General features: G+C 40.4%; 2 protein-coding genes across 3 annotated transcripts; both read left to right on the top strand.

The window, feature by feature from the left end:
• Positions 1-67: 67 nt before the first annotated feature.
• POLR3F (RNA polymerase III subunit F) lies at positions 68-17970 on the top strand. Of its 2 annotated transcripts, XM_012512248.2 has the most exons (10): positions 129-345; positions 1728-1845; positions 5991-6058; positions 6392-6412; positions 6541-6608; positions 8336-8448; positions 13340-13483; positions 13700-13807; positions 14929-15120; positions 16812-17970. In XM_012512248.2, exons 1-10 carry the CDS (start codon positions 284-286, stop codon positions 16887-16889), a joined length of 972 nt encoding a protein of 323 aa, XP_012367702.1. In that variant the 5' UTR covers positions 129-283; the 3' UTR covers positions 16890-17970. The 2 variants fall into 2 exon arrangements, with proteins under 2 accessions (XP_003268274.1, XP_012367702.1); XM_003268226.4 differs by lacking the exon at positions 6392-6412 and having other exon boundaries at positions 68-345.
• Positions 2272-2783, top strand: LOC100586282 (40S ribosomal protein S27-like). Its single transcript, XM_012512250.2, has one exon. The coding sequence runs from the start codon at positions 2529-2531 to the stop codon at positions 2781-2783; it is 255 nt and encodes an 84-aa protein (XP_012367704.1). The 5' UTR covers positions 2272-2528.
• Positions 17971-18470: the final 500 nt, after the last annotated feature.

The following is an 18470-nucleotide window of genomic DNA, read 5'->3' as shown; positions in this document are numbered from 1 at the left end:
TGGTTTCCTAACTCAGAATGAAGGAACCAGGCTTGTGCGTCCGATGGGCATTGACATTCTGGAAAACAAGAATAAGAAGCTGTAGCGGCGCCTGTAAGTGGGCCGGAGCAGGCGCGGCTTGGCCACCTCCCGCCGAAAGGCAAGGAAGGACCGGCTGCGACACAAGGAAGAAGGCCCCTCGCCCTCGGCAGAGCGCTATCCCCTACTGGTTCCCCGGGTTCCCCGACTTGCTACGGGGCTGCTTTGTGCATCTTTCCCCATAGGCGTCAGGAACTGCGCCGTCATGGCGGAGGTGAAGGTGAAGGTGCAGCCGCCAGACGCAGATCCGGTCGAAATAGAAAACAGGTAAACCAGTGAGGCTCCGGCTTGGGACTGCATCAGGCACCCAGTCATTTGGGCAGCCGGACCCCTTCTCCCGGATCCCTTGGGAGTGGCCGGAGCGGGTTGGGTGAGCACGCGGGAAAACGATTGCGGGGTTCTGGACCCACTTTTCCTTCCCATCCTGGGAGAGCAGAACTCAAGAAGTTCAAAATGGGTTTGACAACTTGCAACTTTGTGTAGCTGGCTGGCTTTGCCCTGATACTTTTGGGGAAGTTGTGATGATGCACTGCCTTCCTACTTTGACGTGATCAGTGCTTTGAGAGGAGACCCTAGGCTTTCCTTCCCCGTAGAACACTTGTGAATGCGTGTTGTGATCCAGGATCGCTCTTGTCACTAAGGGAACGTCTATGACAAAACGTTTAGGCGGAGTTAGGACGCAGTTGGTGATTACGAAGTAACATTAAGCCAGGTGGTTTCAGTGCAGTATTGAACTCAAGACTTTTAGGACACCCAAAGCCTCTGCCACTTTTATTTTTATTTGTTTGTTTGTTTATTTTTGAGACGGAGTCTCGCTCTGACGCCAGGCTGGAGTGCAGTGGCGCAATCTCGGTTCACTGCAACCTCCGCCTCCCGGGTTCAAGCGATTCCCCTGCCTTAGCCTCCCGAGTAGCTGGGACTACATGCTCGCGCCACCACGGCCGGCTAATTTTTTGTGTTTTAGTAGAGACGGGGTTTCACCATGTTGTCTGGGATGGTCCCTTCTGACCTCGTGATCCGCCCGCCTCGGCCTCCCAAAGTGCTGGGATTACAGGCGTGAGCCACCGCGCCCGGCCCACTTTTATATTCTTTACCGAGGCACTGCCACTCTTAATTATCACGTAGTTTTAAAAGACCCAACTTTCTCAAACTGTTAGGAATAATACATTTGTTGATGTTGACTAGGTGAAGATTTTGACTTTTTTTGTTTGGTAGATATAATTCCAAAAACAGGCCCCATTATGGTGAATTGTCATAACAAATTTTGGCTTCCCACCAGAAACATCTGCATTTGCCTCCTGCTTGCACATTTATGGCTTAACTTTGTCATGCTTATTACACCTGAGAAAACTGAAGTCTCAGCTTTAGTATTTTTTCTGTGATTTAATTAGACTTTTGCTGTAATTTAAAGTTCTTATTAGTGAGAAAAAGAAATATTCTTCTTAAATAACAATAATACTGTAAACATGTATTTAGAAATAATCTTCTTCAATTTCTAACATGCTTTGATCCAAAACCATCACGGAAACCCAGATTGTCTGCCAAATGTGAAAAGGGCACAATTTCAAACTATTCTACTTGTATTTTTACCCCGACTGTCTCTTGAAACAGGTAACCATGAAGGATAACGTTAATATCTTTGTTTCTAGGATTATAGAATTATGTCACCAGTTCCCTCATGGAATCACAGACCAAGTAATTCAGAATGAAATGCCTCATATAGAAGCCCAGCAGCGGGCAGTAGCCATCAATAGGTTGTTGTCTATGGTAAGGCGAATCTAACTATTTTGCATAATTACTGATATGCTGATTAGCACCTGTTTTTATTATGTAGTTGTGATGGTAAATTTCATGTCAGCTTGACTAAGATACAGGATTCCTAGATATCTAGTTAAACATTTTATTGGAGTGTCTGTGTGGGTGTTTCTAAGAGGTTAGCATTTTGAATTGGTGAACCGAGTAAAGTAGATATGGGTCCAGTGTGGGTGAGCATCATCCAATCCATTCAGGGCCTAAATAGAACAAAGTGGCAGAGGAAGATTGAATTCACTCTTTGAATTCAATCTTGACCTGGGCTATGAATCTTGTGCCCTCCGCACTCCTGGTTCTCAGACCTTCAGACTTGGACTGGCATCTACACCATCAGCTCTCTGCTCTCAGCCCTTTGATCTCCAACACCAACTTTCCTGGGTCTCCAGCTTGCAGAGGGCAGATGATGGGACTCCTCAGCCTCCATAATCATGGAGCAAATACCTTCTGATGAATCCTTCAAGAGGGAGATGTATCCTATTGGTTCTGTTTCTCTGGAGAACCCTAATACAGCAGTCATAAAACGAGAAAGTGTGTTGGGTTTGACTGATAAGACTCTAAACCAGGAAACAGCTCGAACTACCTGAATTGAAAAAACAAGAAATAGCTTTCCGGCGGTGACGACCTACCCACACGAGAACATGCCTCTCGCAAAGGATCTCCTTCATCCCTCTCCAGAAGAGGAGAAGAGGAAACACAAGAAGAAACGCCTGGTGCAGAGCCCCAATTCCTACTTCATGGATGTGAAATGCCCAGGATGCTATAAAATCACCACGGTCTTTAGCTATGCACAAATGGTAGTTTTGTGTGTTGGCTGCTCCACTGTCCTCTGCCAGCCTACAGGAGCAAAAGCAAGGCTTACAGAAGGATGTTCCTTCAGGAGGAAGCAGCACTGAAAGCACTCTGAATCAAGATGAGTGGGAAACCATCTCAACGCATTTTGGATTAAAAAAAAAAGAAATAATTATGCATTATAAGACAAATGAAATAAATGCATTATGTTATAACTGTTGTATTTATTAATTGCCACTGCCATACATAGGCCTAGTCTGTTCTCACCTTCTGTTTGCTTCCTACTGCTGGTGTTGGGCCATGTCCTATAAAATATACCACCCCCCTCAACCCCCTGATTTTCCTATGAGTTGTCACAGAGCCCAGTTATCAGGGTTTCATTCTCCACATTGTCACTCTGAGCATTTCAGGAAGCAAGAATGAGTCCAGTTGAATGAAGAATGTTGGGCCTTGGGGAGGAAATGCAGCCTTAGCCTCCAGTGACATTGCATGGAATTTATCAGTGAAGCCATTCTCCAGCTGTCCAGAAACAAACAAGCAAGACTGTCTAAAAACCCACCTAGTGGTGCCTGATGCACTTAATCTTTCCTTACTTTGCCTCATCATCAAAACATCCTTTTCCTTAGAGCATTTCAGTTTGGCTTTAGTAGCAGTTAGGTTAAAGAGTCCTACGCCAAGGCCTCATCTGAATGACTGATTTGTTTTTTAAGTCTACTAATCTCGTTGGATTTCCAAGGGCTCTGGATGTGGAGATTTGGGGTCTGATGAATCTTTTCTTAAACCTTTCCCATCAATTTCCTAGCTCAGGAGTTGGCAAACTTTTTCTATAAAGTGCCAGACAGTATATGTTTTAGGCTTTGTGAGCCATATGATTTCTATCACAACTACTCTGTCATTTTAGGAAGCAGCAGCCATGGACGATGATACATAAACAAATGGCTACAGCCACGTTCCAACAAAACTTTAGTTATAAAAACAAGCTGCGGAGCAGATTGCTCACCCCTGTTCTAGCCCAAGGACAAAGGAATGTTGCTGATTTCTAGTTATTTCACTGTGATGAAGGTCTTCAGCTCTGGGAAAGACAGAGGAAGGGATTCTGGTTGGTTGTAGCAGTGGAAAAAGTTCTTTTTTTCCTCTCATCGCCCTCTCAGCTCTTTCCTTCTGACTGAAAATCATCTTCAGCACCTCTCTTTTACCACCTCTGCCACCACCCACCCACTGCGAGTCCTATTGGCTATAGGTTGTATGTAGGCAGTAGTAGAGCTATCAAAGGATATTAAGAAAGGGAGTGATTATTAATAAATCATGTAATGTTTCTGATTTTAGCTCTTAAAAACAGTTCTTAAATTTGCTGTCCACACCCCCTCCATTTCTATCCCTGGTACTGCATCATGTTCAGGCTCATGGCTTTTACCTGGACAGCTGCAGTAGCATCTTAACTGGTTTCCATGACTCCATCTGTCTCAGAGAAGCCAGCCTGATTTGGGATTACAGTCATGAGCCACTGCGCCTGGCCCCTGATCTGTCTTAAATGCAGGTCTGACCAAGGCACTCTACCACCTGCAATTTGTTTATACTGGAGATTCAAGTTCAAACTCCTGGGTTTACCACACTGAGTCCCTGTACTGCTCACCAGCCTCATCTCCACCACTCTACTTCAAAAGTTAGGTTTCAGGAGGAGCAGATTGTTTTTGGTTTCCTGCTGTATCATGCTGTTTCATGCCTCAGGACTCATGTTGTTCCCCTGCTTAGAAGGTTCTTCTTATTCTTTACGGATGACTAACTCATTAGTACTCAACTCTGCCATTGCCTCCAGGAAGTCACTGAACCCCCCCAAGGTTGGGCCACAGCCTGTTCTCCGAGTACCCAATCTGGGAGTTCAGGGTGGCTTTACTTACCTCTATCTTAATGCCAACCAGATGGGTATTGAAGTCAGCTCTGTGTTTCCCTTTTAGAATTAATGTTGTTCCCCCAAACACCTATCATTAACACCTGGCACAGGACAAGTATTCAGTAAATATTCATAAGCTGGATAAATGACCAGAGCCTCTGGATTGGGCCTTGTAGTCCTACTTTGCCACTTCGTGGGGTCAGGGAACAGAAGGAGTGTGTCACTGTTCATTCAGTATGTAAATCCATTTCCAAGTCATGAGTATCTGTTTTAAAACAAGGGAATGGGCCGGGCACAGTGGCTCATGCCAGTAATCCCAGCACTTTGGGAGGCCGAGGTAGGCGGATCACTTGAGGCCAGGAGTTCAAGATCAGCCTGGCCAACATGGCATAACCCTATCTCTACCAAAATAAAAAATTAGCCAGGTGTGGTGGCACGCACCTGTAATCCCAGCTACTCGGGAGGCTGAGGCACGAGAATCACATGAACCCGGGAGGCAGAGGTTGCAGTGAGCCGAGATTGTGCCACGGCACACCAGCCTGGGTGACAGAGTGAGACTCTGTCTCTAAATAGATAAATAAATAAACAAGGGAATAGCGTCCCTCTCAACTGTGGCTTTCCAGTACTTCCAGAGCCTAGTGGTATAATTATCTGGGTTCTCTTAAGTTCGGACCCAAGGAAATTCAGGAGCATGACAGACATACTTTATTTTACTTTTGATTTGCTATATAAAAACAATACTACTCTAGTCCTTTTATTCATTGGCTGACTTCAGTAAATGTCACTATTAACTTTTTTTGTTTTTTGTTTTGTTTTTTGCTTTTCAAGATGGAGTCTTGCTCTGTCGCCCAGGCTGGAGTGCAGTGGTGCGATCTCAGCTCAGCCTCCCATGTAGCCGGGACTACAGGCGCATGCCACTGCACCTGACTAATTTTTGTATTTTTAGTAGAGACAGGGTTTTGCTATGTTAGCCAGGCTGGTCTCAAACTCTTGACCTCAAATGGACCACCTGCCTTGGCCTCCCAAAGTGCTGAGATTACAGGTGTGAGCCACCACACCCAGCCATTAACTTTATAAATTTTATTTTTCACTGTGCAACAGAATATGCCTATTTAGTCTTTATTTCAACTTTTTATTTATATAAATTATATTTTTATTTATTTTATATATGTAATTTGGATTTATATTGATTTTGAACATACATTGTTAAGCTGCTTTTTAAAACTTCTTTATGCATTGATCATATAACCAAGCCAAGATCTAGCCTACAGGAAATTGTTAGTGATATTTTGAAAAATTTTGAGATTAAAGAGCAGGTTTTGAAAAATTAAGAATGTTAAAGAATGCATCAACATTTGTCATTTGATTTAACATATCTCCAAAATAACTGACTCCTGTTTTCTACTGTCTTAAAAACTAGGGTCAGTTGGATCTCTTAAGGAGCAATACGGGCCTTTTATATAGAATAAAGGACTCTCAGAATGCTGGGTAAGTACTTGTTTTTTTAATTTTAAGAAAATGTTTATTATTGCAAAAGTATGTGTTGGGAATAAAGCTAATACAGAATTACATAAACCTGTCCTGTGTATCATCCCTGCCTCCTATGATATATTCCATTTCCCAGAGGTAATGGCTCTTAATAATTTAGTATATAGCCTTTCTTCTAGCTATATATAAATACACATAGATGATTATATATTTATATATAATCTTTCTCTTTTTTTTTTTTAACAAAAATGGAATCATGCTATCCATTCTGTTTTGCAACTTGTTTTTTTCACTTACTGTATCTTGGACATCTTTTCATGTTGGTACACACAGCTCTGTCTCATTCTTTTTAAGGTAAGCCTTTCTTTTGGTAAATATGTCACTGCGGTGACCTTGTCTGCTAATTTTGTTTAAGTAGTGATGTAGATTATTAGATTATTCTATAGTCTTTACCTTACTAATTTTACTTTATTCCACTACAGTAAAATGAAGGGATCCGATAACCAAGAAAAACTAGTATATCAAATCATAGAGGATGCAGGAAATAAAGGTAAGCATGTGAAAGATGAAGCAGAAAAAAACATTGCCACGATAACCAAGAAAAACTAGTATATCAAATCATAGAGGATGCAGGACATAAAGGTAAGCATGTGAAAGATGAAGCAGAAAAAAACATTGCCTTTGGAACTAGATATAGGAATCCAGATCTCAGCTTCCCAGGGTAGAACTCAGTGGACAGAGTATATTGAGGAAGGGAATAGAACATACAAATATAACATGCATGTGCTTGAAGGACACCCAAGAGTAAGGCCATTGTTGCCTTGAAAGAGACAAGAACTAGAGGGCTGTGGCCAGGGATGGAAAAAGACTTCTGAATTCTGAGCCACATGAATGTATTATCTATTCAAAATAAATAAAATTTAAGTTTTTTTTAAACAAAATCTGTACCTTCTAGCTATATGACCATGGACAAGTTACTTAAACTTTGTGAGCTTCAGTTTCTTTATCTTATCTATAAATCGTGGATGCTAACACCTCTCGTTTTTGCAAGGACCAAAAGGAAAACCAGTGTCGTGTAGCAGTGTCTTAACGGATGTCCCTCAGCAGCTATAGTTCCTCTTTTACCCCCTTGAAGAACTGTATCTAAATTGCAATCCTAAGTTATAATAATTTGGGATCTACTTGAGTCATTGATATTAGCTGGAAAAATTGAGATGTAATCTGAAATTACATAACTAATTCTTATATTTATTAAAATTAACATTTTCAAAAATAGTCCTATGAGAAAGCCATTCTGCATAATTTTTTAATCTTCCTATCTTATATGCCATTACATTGAGAAGAAAATAAAGCAAAATATTTACATAATTCCCTTTCCATATATAACACTTATTTCCTTCTTTGAAAAAGAAATCATTGCTTCTCACACAGGGCTTTTAGCAGCCATAAGAACTCTAGGCTTCCTTTTTCCATCTCACAAATACAATGTTGTATAAATAATGGATTACATGCATGCAGACACTCATCTAAAGAGTGTTTTTGTCCCACTTGAGGATGGCAGTTGACCTTGACCCAAATTTAAGTTTGTATTTCACATTTACAATCTAAAATGAAAATATCAGAAAATAGAGATAAGGGTACAGATGATATAATGCCATTGCATCCGTGATTTTTCCTTCCATTGTAAAAACGTCCTTTTAATAATTTTCTTTTCTTTTTTTTGAGGTGGAGTCTTGCTCTATTGCCCAGGCTGGAGTGCAATGGTGCGATCTTGGCTCAGTGCAACCTCCGCCTCCCGGGTTCAAACGAGTCTCATGCCTCAGCCTCCCAAGTAGCTAGGACTACAGGTGCACGCTTCCAGGCCTGGCTAATTATTTTTGTATTTTCAGTAGGGACAGAGTTTTACCATGTTGGCCAGGCTGGTCTCAAACTCCTGAGTTCAGGTGACCCACCTGCCTCGGCCTCCCTAAGTGCTGGGATTACAGGCATGAGCCACCATGCCCAGCCCTTTCCATAAATTTTTTAAAAGTTTGCCACACTGGGATTCCAAGAAATTTCTAGTTAGAAATTATAAATCATTATAATAAGTCTTACAAAGCATTAGACTTATTGTTTAGCATACTTTTGCTACTTTAGCCAAGGTTCTTACCTCTAAGTCATTTCATTTTTACTGTTAGCTTTATACTGCTAGCTTTGGAATAATATACAAGTTAGAGGAATAACATTAAAAATCCATGAAAACCATAGTTCAACTTATTTTTCTTTACTTTCTCATAGGAATATGGAGCAGAGATATCCGCTATAAAAGTAATTTGCCATTAACAGAAATCAACAAAATTCTGAAGAATCTGGAAAGTAAAAAGCTTATCAAAGCTGTTAAGTCTGTAGCAGTGAGTAGTCCTTTCCTCAAATATCCACTTACATATGTTGCTTCAAGTTTTTATTCTTGAAGTTATGTCATGATTTAGAACAGCTGGTCATAAAAGACTTAACAATTTAGCTCATGTTGGATTGGTTTGGAGATACTGCTTAGACTTGTCCCTACACAGTTAGTTCTTGGTGTCTCACCCACTCAAAAATCTAAAACTACTTTACTGTCTTCAGTGAAGAATCTTTGGAACTGTGAACATTTTTCCTAGATTTTGTGGTGTGTAAGATAATTTACTTTATCCCGACATACTAGCTTTCTCATTCAACAAAGAGTGTTTGCTGTGTGCCAGACACTGTTCTGAGTGCTTGGGATACATTAATGAACAAGTAGTAGAAAGATCCCTGCCTTGGTAGAGCTTCTCTTCTAGTACACATGTGTTTTTCCTGCTCCTCATCCTGCCCCACCCCTGCTCCAGAGCTGGCTCCCTCGGGGACATCTGCCCCTGACCTCACTAATTTAGACATCAGAGGAACTGAGATTCTCCTAGAATAAAGTTTGCTTCAATACACATTTCATAAGAATTAAAGCTATAATTCAAATTTTATAATTTCAGAGCTGTTAGGTCTGTGGCAGTGAGTAGACCTTTCCTCAAATATCCACTTACATATGTTGCTTCAAGTTTTTATTTTTGAATAAAACAAGAATTATAAGAATTATAACATCACTTATAAGAATTTGATGCTTATTAGTGATTTTATTTATCAGAATAGCATTTCCCTTCCACATTGTTTAATGGATAATTTCAAATATATACAAAGGTAGAAAAAATCATATAATAAATCCCTATCATGTAGCCTCATTTTGTCAGTCTTCCTTCTACATCTTTGTTTAATAACAGCTTTGCTGAAATATAATTCATCATTCATACCACAGAATTCATTCAGCCTTTTAAAGTGTAAAATCTTTGGATTTACAGTCACTGATTTTTACTATAATCCAAGAGTTGTGCAACCATCACTGCTGTCCTAATTTTAGAACATTTTCATTACCCCCAAATGTGGCCACTAGTATTTGTTTCCCAGCCTCTCTTTCCACAGGCCCTAACAAAGAATAATTTATTTTCTGCGTTTATTATAGATTTGTCTATTCTGGACAGTTCCTATAAATGGAATAATAGAATATGTAGTCTTTTATGTATGACTACTTTGACTTAACATGATGTTTTCAAGATTGATCCATATTATACTTCATTCCTTCTTACTGCCAATGAAAATTCCATTGTATAGATTTATATCACCTTTTGTTCATTCATCCATTGGTGAACTTCTGTGTCCTTTTAAGGGTTAAAATAATCTTAGATCTCAGTGTAAAGTGCAAAACTATAAAACTTTTTGAAGAAAACATAGAAAATCTACATGACCTTGGCTTTGTTAATGAATTCTTGGACTACAACTCCAATAGTAGTCTATGAAAGAAAATGTTAATAAGTTGGAGTTTATCAAAATTTTTTGAAAACCTCTGCTTTGCAAGACATGTTAAGAGAATGAAAAGACAAGTTACACACTAAAAGATATTTGCAAATCACATATTTGATAAAGGACTTGTCTCCAAAATATACAAAGAACTCCTAAAATTCAGCAATAAGAAAACAACACTTTGGGAGGCCAAGGCGGGTGGATCACCTGAGGTCAGGAGTTCAAGACCAGCCTCACCAACATGGTGAAACCCTGTCTCTACTAAAAATACAAAATTATCCAGGCGTGGTGGCACATGTCTGTAATCCCAGCTACTTGGGAGGCTGAGGCAGGAGAATTGCTTGAACCCGGGAGGCAGAGGTTGCAGTGAGCAAGATTGCACCATTGCACTCCAGCCTGGGCAACAAAAGCGAAACTCCATCTCAAAAACACACACACACACACACACACACACACACACACACACAAAGAAAACAAATAATCCAACTAAAAATGAGCAAAAGATCTGAACCTCACCAAAGAAGACATACAGATGGCAGATAAGCATATGAAAAGATGCTCTACATTATTTTTCATTAGAGAACTGCAAATTAAAATAAAATTTAGTGTAGCGAGATACCACTACACACCTATTAGAATAGCTAAAATCTAAAAATTGGTAATACCATATGCTGACAAGATACAGACCAAGACGAACACTCATACATTGCTAAGAATGCAAAATGGTACAGTCCCTTTGTAAAAAAAACTGGGCAGTTTTTTACAAAACTAAACAGAGTCTTACCACATCGTCCAAAGGTCAAGCTCTTAAGTATTTACCCAACTGATTTGAAAACTTATGTCCACATAACTACATGAATATTTATAGCAGCTTTATTCATAATCAGCAGCTTTATTCATAATCAAAAACTGGAAGCAACCAAGGTATCCTTCAATAAGTGAATGGATAAACAAACCAGAATAGTATTCAGTTATAAAAAGAAATAAGCTATCATGAAAAGATATGAGTAAATCTTAAATGCATATTGCTAAGTAAAAGAAGCCAGTCCAAAAAGGCTACATACTATATGATTACAACTATATGACATCCTGGAAAAGGCAAAACTAGACAGACTAAAAAGATCAGGGGTGAGGGCAGGGATGGTAGGGAAAGTTGAATAGGTGAAGCATGAGAAATATTTCTAGGGTGGTGAAATTATTTTGTATGACAGAAGCATTAACCAAATTTGGAAGCCCACCCAAGCTTTGCTGTCCAAAGTTTTTATTAGGGTTTCATTATACAGGCATGATTGATTGAATCCTCGGTCATGTGAGTGAATTCAATCTCCAGCTCCTCTCTCCTCCCGAGATTGGACTGGTGTCACATGGCCCAAAGCCGCAACCCACTAATCATAATCATGTGGTTGGTCTTTTCAGCATGGACAACTCCTATCCTGAAACTATTTAGAGTCCTATCAGGAGTCACCTTGTTAGCATAAACCCAGGTGTGATCTAAGGGATTCACCATGAATAACAAGGCCTATTGGGAAATTCCAAAGATGTAGAAGTTACTTCCTAGGAAAAAGGGACAAAGTCTAGCCAAAAAAAAATTTTTTTTTTAAGACATGGTCTGGCTCTGTCACCCAGACTGGAGTGCAGTGGCACAATCACAGCTCACTGCAGCATCAACCTCCTGGGCTTAAGCCATCCTCCCACCACAGCCTTCCAAGTAGCTGGGACTATAGGCACATGCCACCATGCTCAGCTAATTTTTGTATTTTTGTAGAGACAGGGTTTTACTGTGTTGCCCAGGCCTGTCTTGAACTCCTAGACTTAAAGATCTGCCCACCTCAGCCTCCCAAAGTGCCGGGATTACAGGCATAAGCCATCATGCCTGGCCCAAATTCTTCATGTTTACAACCCAGTGAAATTTGGGTTCCTCAGTGTTGAAGTGAGCAGTTACAGACAAACAAGGGAAGTTAGAATGATCCATGTAGTAATGGATTAGACTTGAAAACATCAGTATGGACTCTTATGTAATTGAATATAAATAATATAGATGGTTATATTTAGAAATATTGAGTATAGCTATATATATACAAGAGTTAATACGCACACATAAATCTCGTGCTGCCAACTGAGAAGGCCTAGAAGTGATGACATCCCGATGGCAATGAACACATCTAATGCCCAAGTCGTGGTTTCTAATACTATAATGCAATAAAATAAACATATAGAAAATGCTCCTGATGGCTGGGCATGGTGGTTCAGGCCTGTAATCCCAGCACTTTGGGAGGCCAAGGAGGGTGGATCACCTGAGGTCAGGAATTAGAGACCAGCTTGGCCAACGTGGTGAAACCCCATCTCTACTAAAAATACAAAAAAATTAGCTGGGCATGGTGACGGGCACCTGTAATCCTACCTCCTCGGGAGGCTGAGACAGGAAAATTGCTTGAACCTGGGAGGTGGAGGTTGCAGTAAGCTGAGGTTGTGCGCCATTGCACTCCAGCCTGGGCAACAGTGAAACTCCGTCTCAAAAAAAAAAAAAAAAAAAGAAAAGAAAATGCTCTTGACATCTTGTAGTGCTAGAAAGTAAGAAAGTGCTAAAATAGCTGGACATGGGGGGGCTCATGCCTGTAATCCCAGCACTTTGGGAGGCCGAGGCGGGAGGATCACAAGGTCAAGAGATCTAGACCATCCTGGCCAACATGCTGACACCCCCATCTCTACTAAAAATACAAAAATTAGCTGGGCATGGTGGCGGCGTGTGCCTGTAGTCCCAGCTACTCGGGAGGCTGAGGCAGGAGAATCACGTGAACCCAGGAGGCAGAGGTTGCAGTGAACTGAGATTGCACCACTGCACGCCAGCCTGGGCGACAGAGCAAGGCCCTGTCTCCAAAAGAAGAAAAAAAGAAAGTGCTAAAATACACACACACACACACACACACGATGGGAGCATATCAAAGGGATACAGGAACCAAGTAAAAAGCTTCCAATGCCCAAAGCATTCCAAAGCTTCCAATGTGGGAATAACAATGAAGTATTTGAATGTAAATCAAAGTATAAAATAAATACTCATGAGTCCATAGTGATAGAAATATGGTGTTTGAGAAATTGTCACAACTAAAAGAAGCCTGAGAGAGATGACTAAATGTAGTATGATGTCCTGGATGGAATCCTGGAGCAGAAAAGGAACATTAGGACTAATGAAATCTGAATAAAGTATGGCATTTAGTTAGTAATGATTTATCAATATTAGTTCATTAATTGTGACAAGTGTACCACACTAATCCAAGATGTTAAAAATAGGGGAAACAGCATGGAGTATACAGGAGCTCTGTGTACTATCTTTGCAATAATTTTATACATCTTAAACTGTTCCAAAATATAGGTGTTTTTCTTTTTGTTTTTGGAAATTATCTTATAAACACATGAACTGTGCATGTTCTTTCCTAGGCCTCAAAAAAGAAGGTGTATATGCTCTATAACCTGCAGCCAGACCGGTCTGTGACTGGTGGAGCCTGGTACAGTGACCAGGATTTTGAATCTGAATTTGTAGAGGTGCTTAACCAACAGTGTTTTAAATTCCTACAGTCCAAGGTAAGGTCTGATTGAGGGAACATCACTGCAAACCCTCTTGTAAAAAGTTTTTCACAAAGGATTTTAATCTATCATATTTTATAGGAATTAAAAACCTGAAATTGGGCATTTTTACTAAACTAAATATGTTCTGCTGTTGGTTTGACTCAGTATAAAGTGTATTCAGAAAACACACCAATATTCTTACTTACATTTCTTATGTTTCAATCCTTATAGGCAGAAACAGCACGAGAAAGCAAACAGAACCCAATGATACAAAGAAATAGTTCATTTGCCTCATCACATGAAGTGTGGAAATATATCTGTGAATTGGGAATCAGTAAGGTCAGAACTGAATTTCATCTTATTTTTTAAAACTTACTCTTTGTCACATACAATGTATTCCAAACATGTATTTGACCCAGATTGTTTTTTGTTGTTTTTTTTTTTGAGATGATAGCTACGAACATTCTGCAGAATCCACTTTGGGAAGATACTGTCCTGTATCTTAGGCAAAGGCAGTCACTGCCATTGGGCATTATCTGAACTGATACTCAGCTTGGGACACTGATGCTTTTTTTATTTTTTTGGAGATAGGGTCTCATTTTGTTGCCCAGGCTGGTTTTGAACTTCTGGACTCAAGTGATCCTTCTGCGTTGGCCTCCCAAAGTGCCACTGTACCCTAGCCTTTTGAAATTCTTTTTTTAAGGACACTGATGCTTTTCACAGTGAAGAAATCAAAGTGGCCATTTTGGACATGTCACTTTAATTTCTTGGGCCTCAGATTTCTCATAAAAACTAGGAACTTGGACTATTTGATGTCTAAAGTGCCTTTCTGCTCAAGCATTTTATAAATCTCCAATAAATTCCTGCTAAAGAAATGTTATTTTTTATAAGATTTCTAGATTTTACTTAGGAAGTAAAGATACCAGAAAGTGTCAAACTCAACATGAGCTTAGAGTTCTGTCCCTGGCATCTCAGTGGTTTGTGCTAACTTGGACTATTGTTCCTCCTGTTTGTGCTCTAAATTACTCCACCCCAGCATAATGTTTCTCCCATTTCACAGCAGAATTATGACCCTTTACTGTTTTATTTATTTATTTGAGATGGAGTTTGGCTCTTGTTGCCCAGGCTGGAGTACAGTAGTGTGATCTCAGCTCACTGCAACCTCCGCCTCCCGGGTTCAAGCCATTCTCCTGCCTCAGCCTCCCGAGTAGGTGGGATTACAAGTGTCCGCCACCATACCCAGCTAATTTTTGTATTTTTAGTAGAGACAGGGTTTTGCCATGTTGGCCAGGCTGGTGTCGAACTCCCGACCTCAAGTGATCCACCTGCCTCGGCCTCCCAAAGTGCTGGGATTACAGGCGTGAGCCACTGCGCCCAGCAACCCTTTACTGTTTTTAACACCCTCCAAGTGGATGTCTCCCTGTCCTATTTGTGTCCTTTCTGATGTATCCCTTTTTTAGGTAGAGTTATCCATGGAAGACATTGAAACCATCCTGAATACACTCATTTATGATGGAAAAGTGGAGATGACGATTATTGCTGCAAAAGAAGGCACAGTTGGCAGTGTAGACGGACACATGAAACTGTACAGGGCAGTCAATCCAATCATCCCTCCCACGGGTTTGGTCCGGGCACCCTGTGGACTCTGCCCGGTGAGTTAAAGTGGCTTCACTTTATACTTGACTGCCCCCGGGTGCAAATGCCACATTAAGAAACAGAGCAAGCATACCCCAGTTTTCTCAGACTCTTAGGGTTGACCAAGAGCTATTCAAACCTCCATGAAACCTTGATGAACAGACCTTTAATGAACACATCATTGCTTTACATTTTTTTTTTTTTTTTTTTTTGTGAGACGGAGTCTCACTCTATCACCGAGGCTGGAGTGCAGTGGTGCGATCTTGACTCATTGCAACCTCCAACTCCCAGGTTCAAGCAACTCTCCTGCCTCAGCCTCCTGAGTACCTGAGATTATAGGCGCCCGCCACCACGCCCAGCTAATTTTTTGTATTTTTAGTGGAGACAGGGTTTCACCATGTTGGCCAGGCTGGTCTCGATCTCCTGACCTCAGGTGATCCCCTCAGCCCCCCAAAGTGCTGAGATTACAGGCATGTGCCCCTGTACCCGGCCCCCTGCTTTACATTCTTTCTTGGAACAACCACATTAAGGATATTTGCGTTTTCTGCTCTTGGCCTTGAAATGGACACTTTTTGATGAGGGCTAATCATTTCACCTAAACAGGGCAGAAAATGAGATTTGTTGAGAACCTACCTTGGGCCAGATGTGTCCTTGATGATTTCCATAGGTGGTCTCATTTAATCCTCCTTACGTTCTTGAAGCTAGTGGTGTTATTTCCCCTTAAAACTGAGGGAGCTTAGGCTTAGGAAGACATAGGGGCATACAGTTTAGAAGTACCCGGGATTCAAACCCAGAGATCATGTCTTTCCCCTGCAGCATGCCCCAGCACTCCTCCTTCATTCGTTCCCAAATATTTTAAGTGCCAACTCTATGCTCTAGGCACTAAGGATACAAGAGAAAGCCAGAGACACTGTCCCAGGCCTCATGGCACTTATAGTCATGAGCCTGTGTGTGTTTTATTTCATTATACCAGCCTTTGTCTATATGCCTAAGCTCTCTATGCCTTGGTTTCAATCCCTAGACAAAAGGCTAACATATTAGGAATTCTATTTTGCACCCTTCACAAAAAGGTAGCTAAACATGAAACAATCGGCTAATCAAAATTAAGTCATTCATATGTATAGGTCTCCCTGCCCGTATTCCTGTGTTACCTGGTGATAGCCTTTTGCCCAGTGGACAGGTGAGCATGGTCATCATAATGCCACAGTAAAAAAAAAAGCCTCTCTACTACTCCTAACTTGATGATCACAAAGCAGGCCCTATTATAGTATGTTCTTCCCCCACACCTCCCCGCCAAGATGGAGTCTTGCTGTCGCCCAGGCTGGAGTGCAGTGGCATGATCTCGGCTCACTACAACCTCCGCATCCTGGGTTCAAGCAATTCTCCTGCCTCAGCCTCCCAGGTAGCTGGGATTACAGGTGCCTGCCACCACGCTCAGCTAATTTTTGTATTCTTAGTAGAGATGGGGTTTCACCATGTTAGCCAGGATGGTCTTGATCTCTTGACCTTGTGATCCGCCCACCTTGGCCTCCCAAAGTGCTGGGATTACAGGCGTGAGCCACCGCGTCCGGCCATAATATGTTCTTAAATATAGTCCTAGTCCCTTTCAGTTAGAAAGTTTTGTTTTTAATCTTGCTTTAAATAAGTGGTTGGGTCTTAGATATTTTAAAACTTTAATTTGAATATAATTTTTTTTTCTTTTTTAAAGGTTTTTGATGACTGCCATGAAGGTGGTGAGATTTCACCATCTAACTGTATTTACATGACAGAGTGGCTCGAATTTTAATAGAGAGCTATGAACTTTATTGACATTTTGCAAATGAAGTTACTTTGGGAGCAGATAATTTAATTCATGATGGAACATCAAATCTCCTTGAAAGCAAACTTCACAATAATGGATGTAGACTTGCTGCTATGAAAACATATTTTTTTATTTATGAAGACTAAATTTATATTGGTAAAATAGCCAGTAGAATATGAAAGAAATAAAGTTAGTAGTGAAATTCATTCTTCAATAAAGAAAACACTTTGAAACTCCGGAGGACCACATTTTTCAAGACTTCTGATGGGTCAAGGAAAAAGATGCCAACATACCTGTATTTACCAAGTACTATGATAATGGCTAGAGTATAAAAACGTTCTTTTTAAAGTTATTTATTAAGTTCTTCATCGGAAGTTTTTTTTTATATCTGGTTCACTACCATCATTTCTGTTTCCTACTTTCTCAGTGGTTTCATTGAAAAGAAATTAGAAGTGGTTAAAGGCAGGAATAGCAAAGGAGTGCAAACTTGGGGTATGACTGGGGGAGAGTGGAACATGCCTTTTCTGCACAATATTAATTCCTTTTTATATCAGAAATGTTCTTTTAGGAGATTATGCTACCATACTTACTTCAAACCCAATGACTACTGTCAAGGATATATTTTCAGTATATAAATATCATTTTCATTCTAAAGAATATTTTCACTGTTCCTTCTTTCTTAAAGTCTTATGTTTCACTCTGTAACTCAAATGTATTCTTTGTTAGAATTTACCCTAGATTCTTATTTAAGGTCTGCAGTGGACTGAATGTTTGTGTGCCCCCAAAATTCTAATGTTGAAATCTCATTTCCAATGTGATGGTATTTGGAGGTGGGGCCTTTGGAAAGTGATAGGTCAGGAGAGTAAGAGCCCTCATGAATGGGATTAGTGCCCTTATAAAAAGAGACCCAGAGAGCTCCATCACCCCTTCTGCCATGTGAAAGGGAGAAGACAAACATCCACGAACCAGGAAGTGGGTCCTCAGCAGAAAACAAATCTGTAAGCACCTTGATCTTAGACTTCCCAGCCTCCAGAATTGTGAGAAATAAATTTCTGTTGTTGATAAACCACCAGTCTATGGTATTCTGTTATAGCATTAACTAAAACTAAATATACTCCATGCCCTCCATTCACACTTTATTTTGAGAGAAGGGATAACATTCTTTTTTTCTTATTCTGTTTTAGATTTATTTCCCTTCCTTATTCTGTTCTAAATCATGATGTGATGTGTCTAAGCAGAAAGCCATTATAATTGTCCTCAGTTCTAATAGCACTTTCAGTTCCTATGGTCAGCCACATAGAAAACACTAGGTTATTTGATGTATTGTTGCACAGAGTTGACTGTAGGGCTTTTTAGAATTTCAGCTTCATATTTTCACTTTGTAGCTCCACTTAGAAGTTTCTGTATCCAAGCCAAAAACATGGGACCCATGGAAAGGAATTCAAGCTCCACTAGTACTGAGGGTTGGGTTCTAATACCAGTTTGGAGATGCTCTAAGTGGATATCAAGAAGAGTTAAAGATAAATGGTATCAGTAAAATAAAATTCAGGCCACATTCTGTGAATT

Source organism: Nomascus leucogenys, chromosome 13 (assembly GCF_006542625.1).
Source record: "Nomascus leucogenys isolate Asia chromosome 13, Asia_NLE_v1, whole genome shotgun sequence".
Taxonomy (NCBI): domain Eukaryota; kingdom Metazoa; phylum Chordata; class Mammalia; order Primates; family Hylobatidae; genus Nomascus; species Nomascus leucogenys.
The sequence above is the reverse complement of the archived record's forward strand: the minus strand, read 5'-3'. Positions and strand labels throughout refer to the sequence as shown.

Bases quoted from the DNA above. Each gene is read 5' to 3' on its own strand.
- POLR3F (XM_012512248.2), top strand. From the start codon at position 284: ATGGCGGAGGTGAAGGTGAAGGTGCAGCCGCCAGACGCAGATCCGGTC. The intron at 8,449-13,339 runs GTGAGTAGTCCT...GTTCTTTCCTAG, and splicing joins AAGCTGTTAAGTCTGTAGCA to GCCTCAAAAAAGAAGGTGTA. The intron at 15,121-16,811 runs GTGAGTTAAAGT...TCTTTTTTAAAG, and splicing joins CACCCTGTGGACTCTGCCCG to GTTTTTGATGACTGCCATGA.
- LOC100586282 (XM_012512250.2), top strand. From the start codon at position 2,529: ATGCCTCTCGCAAAGGATCTCCTTCATCCCTCTCCAGAAGAGGAGAAG.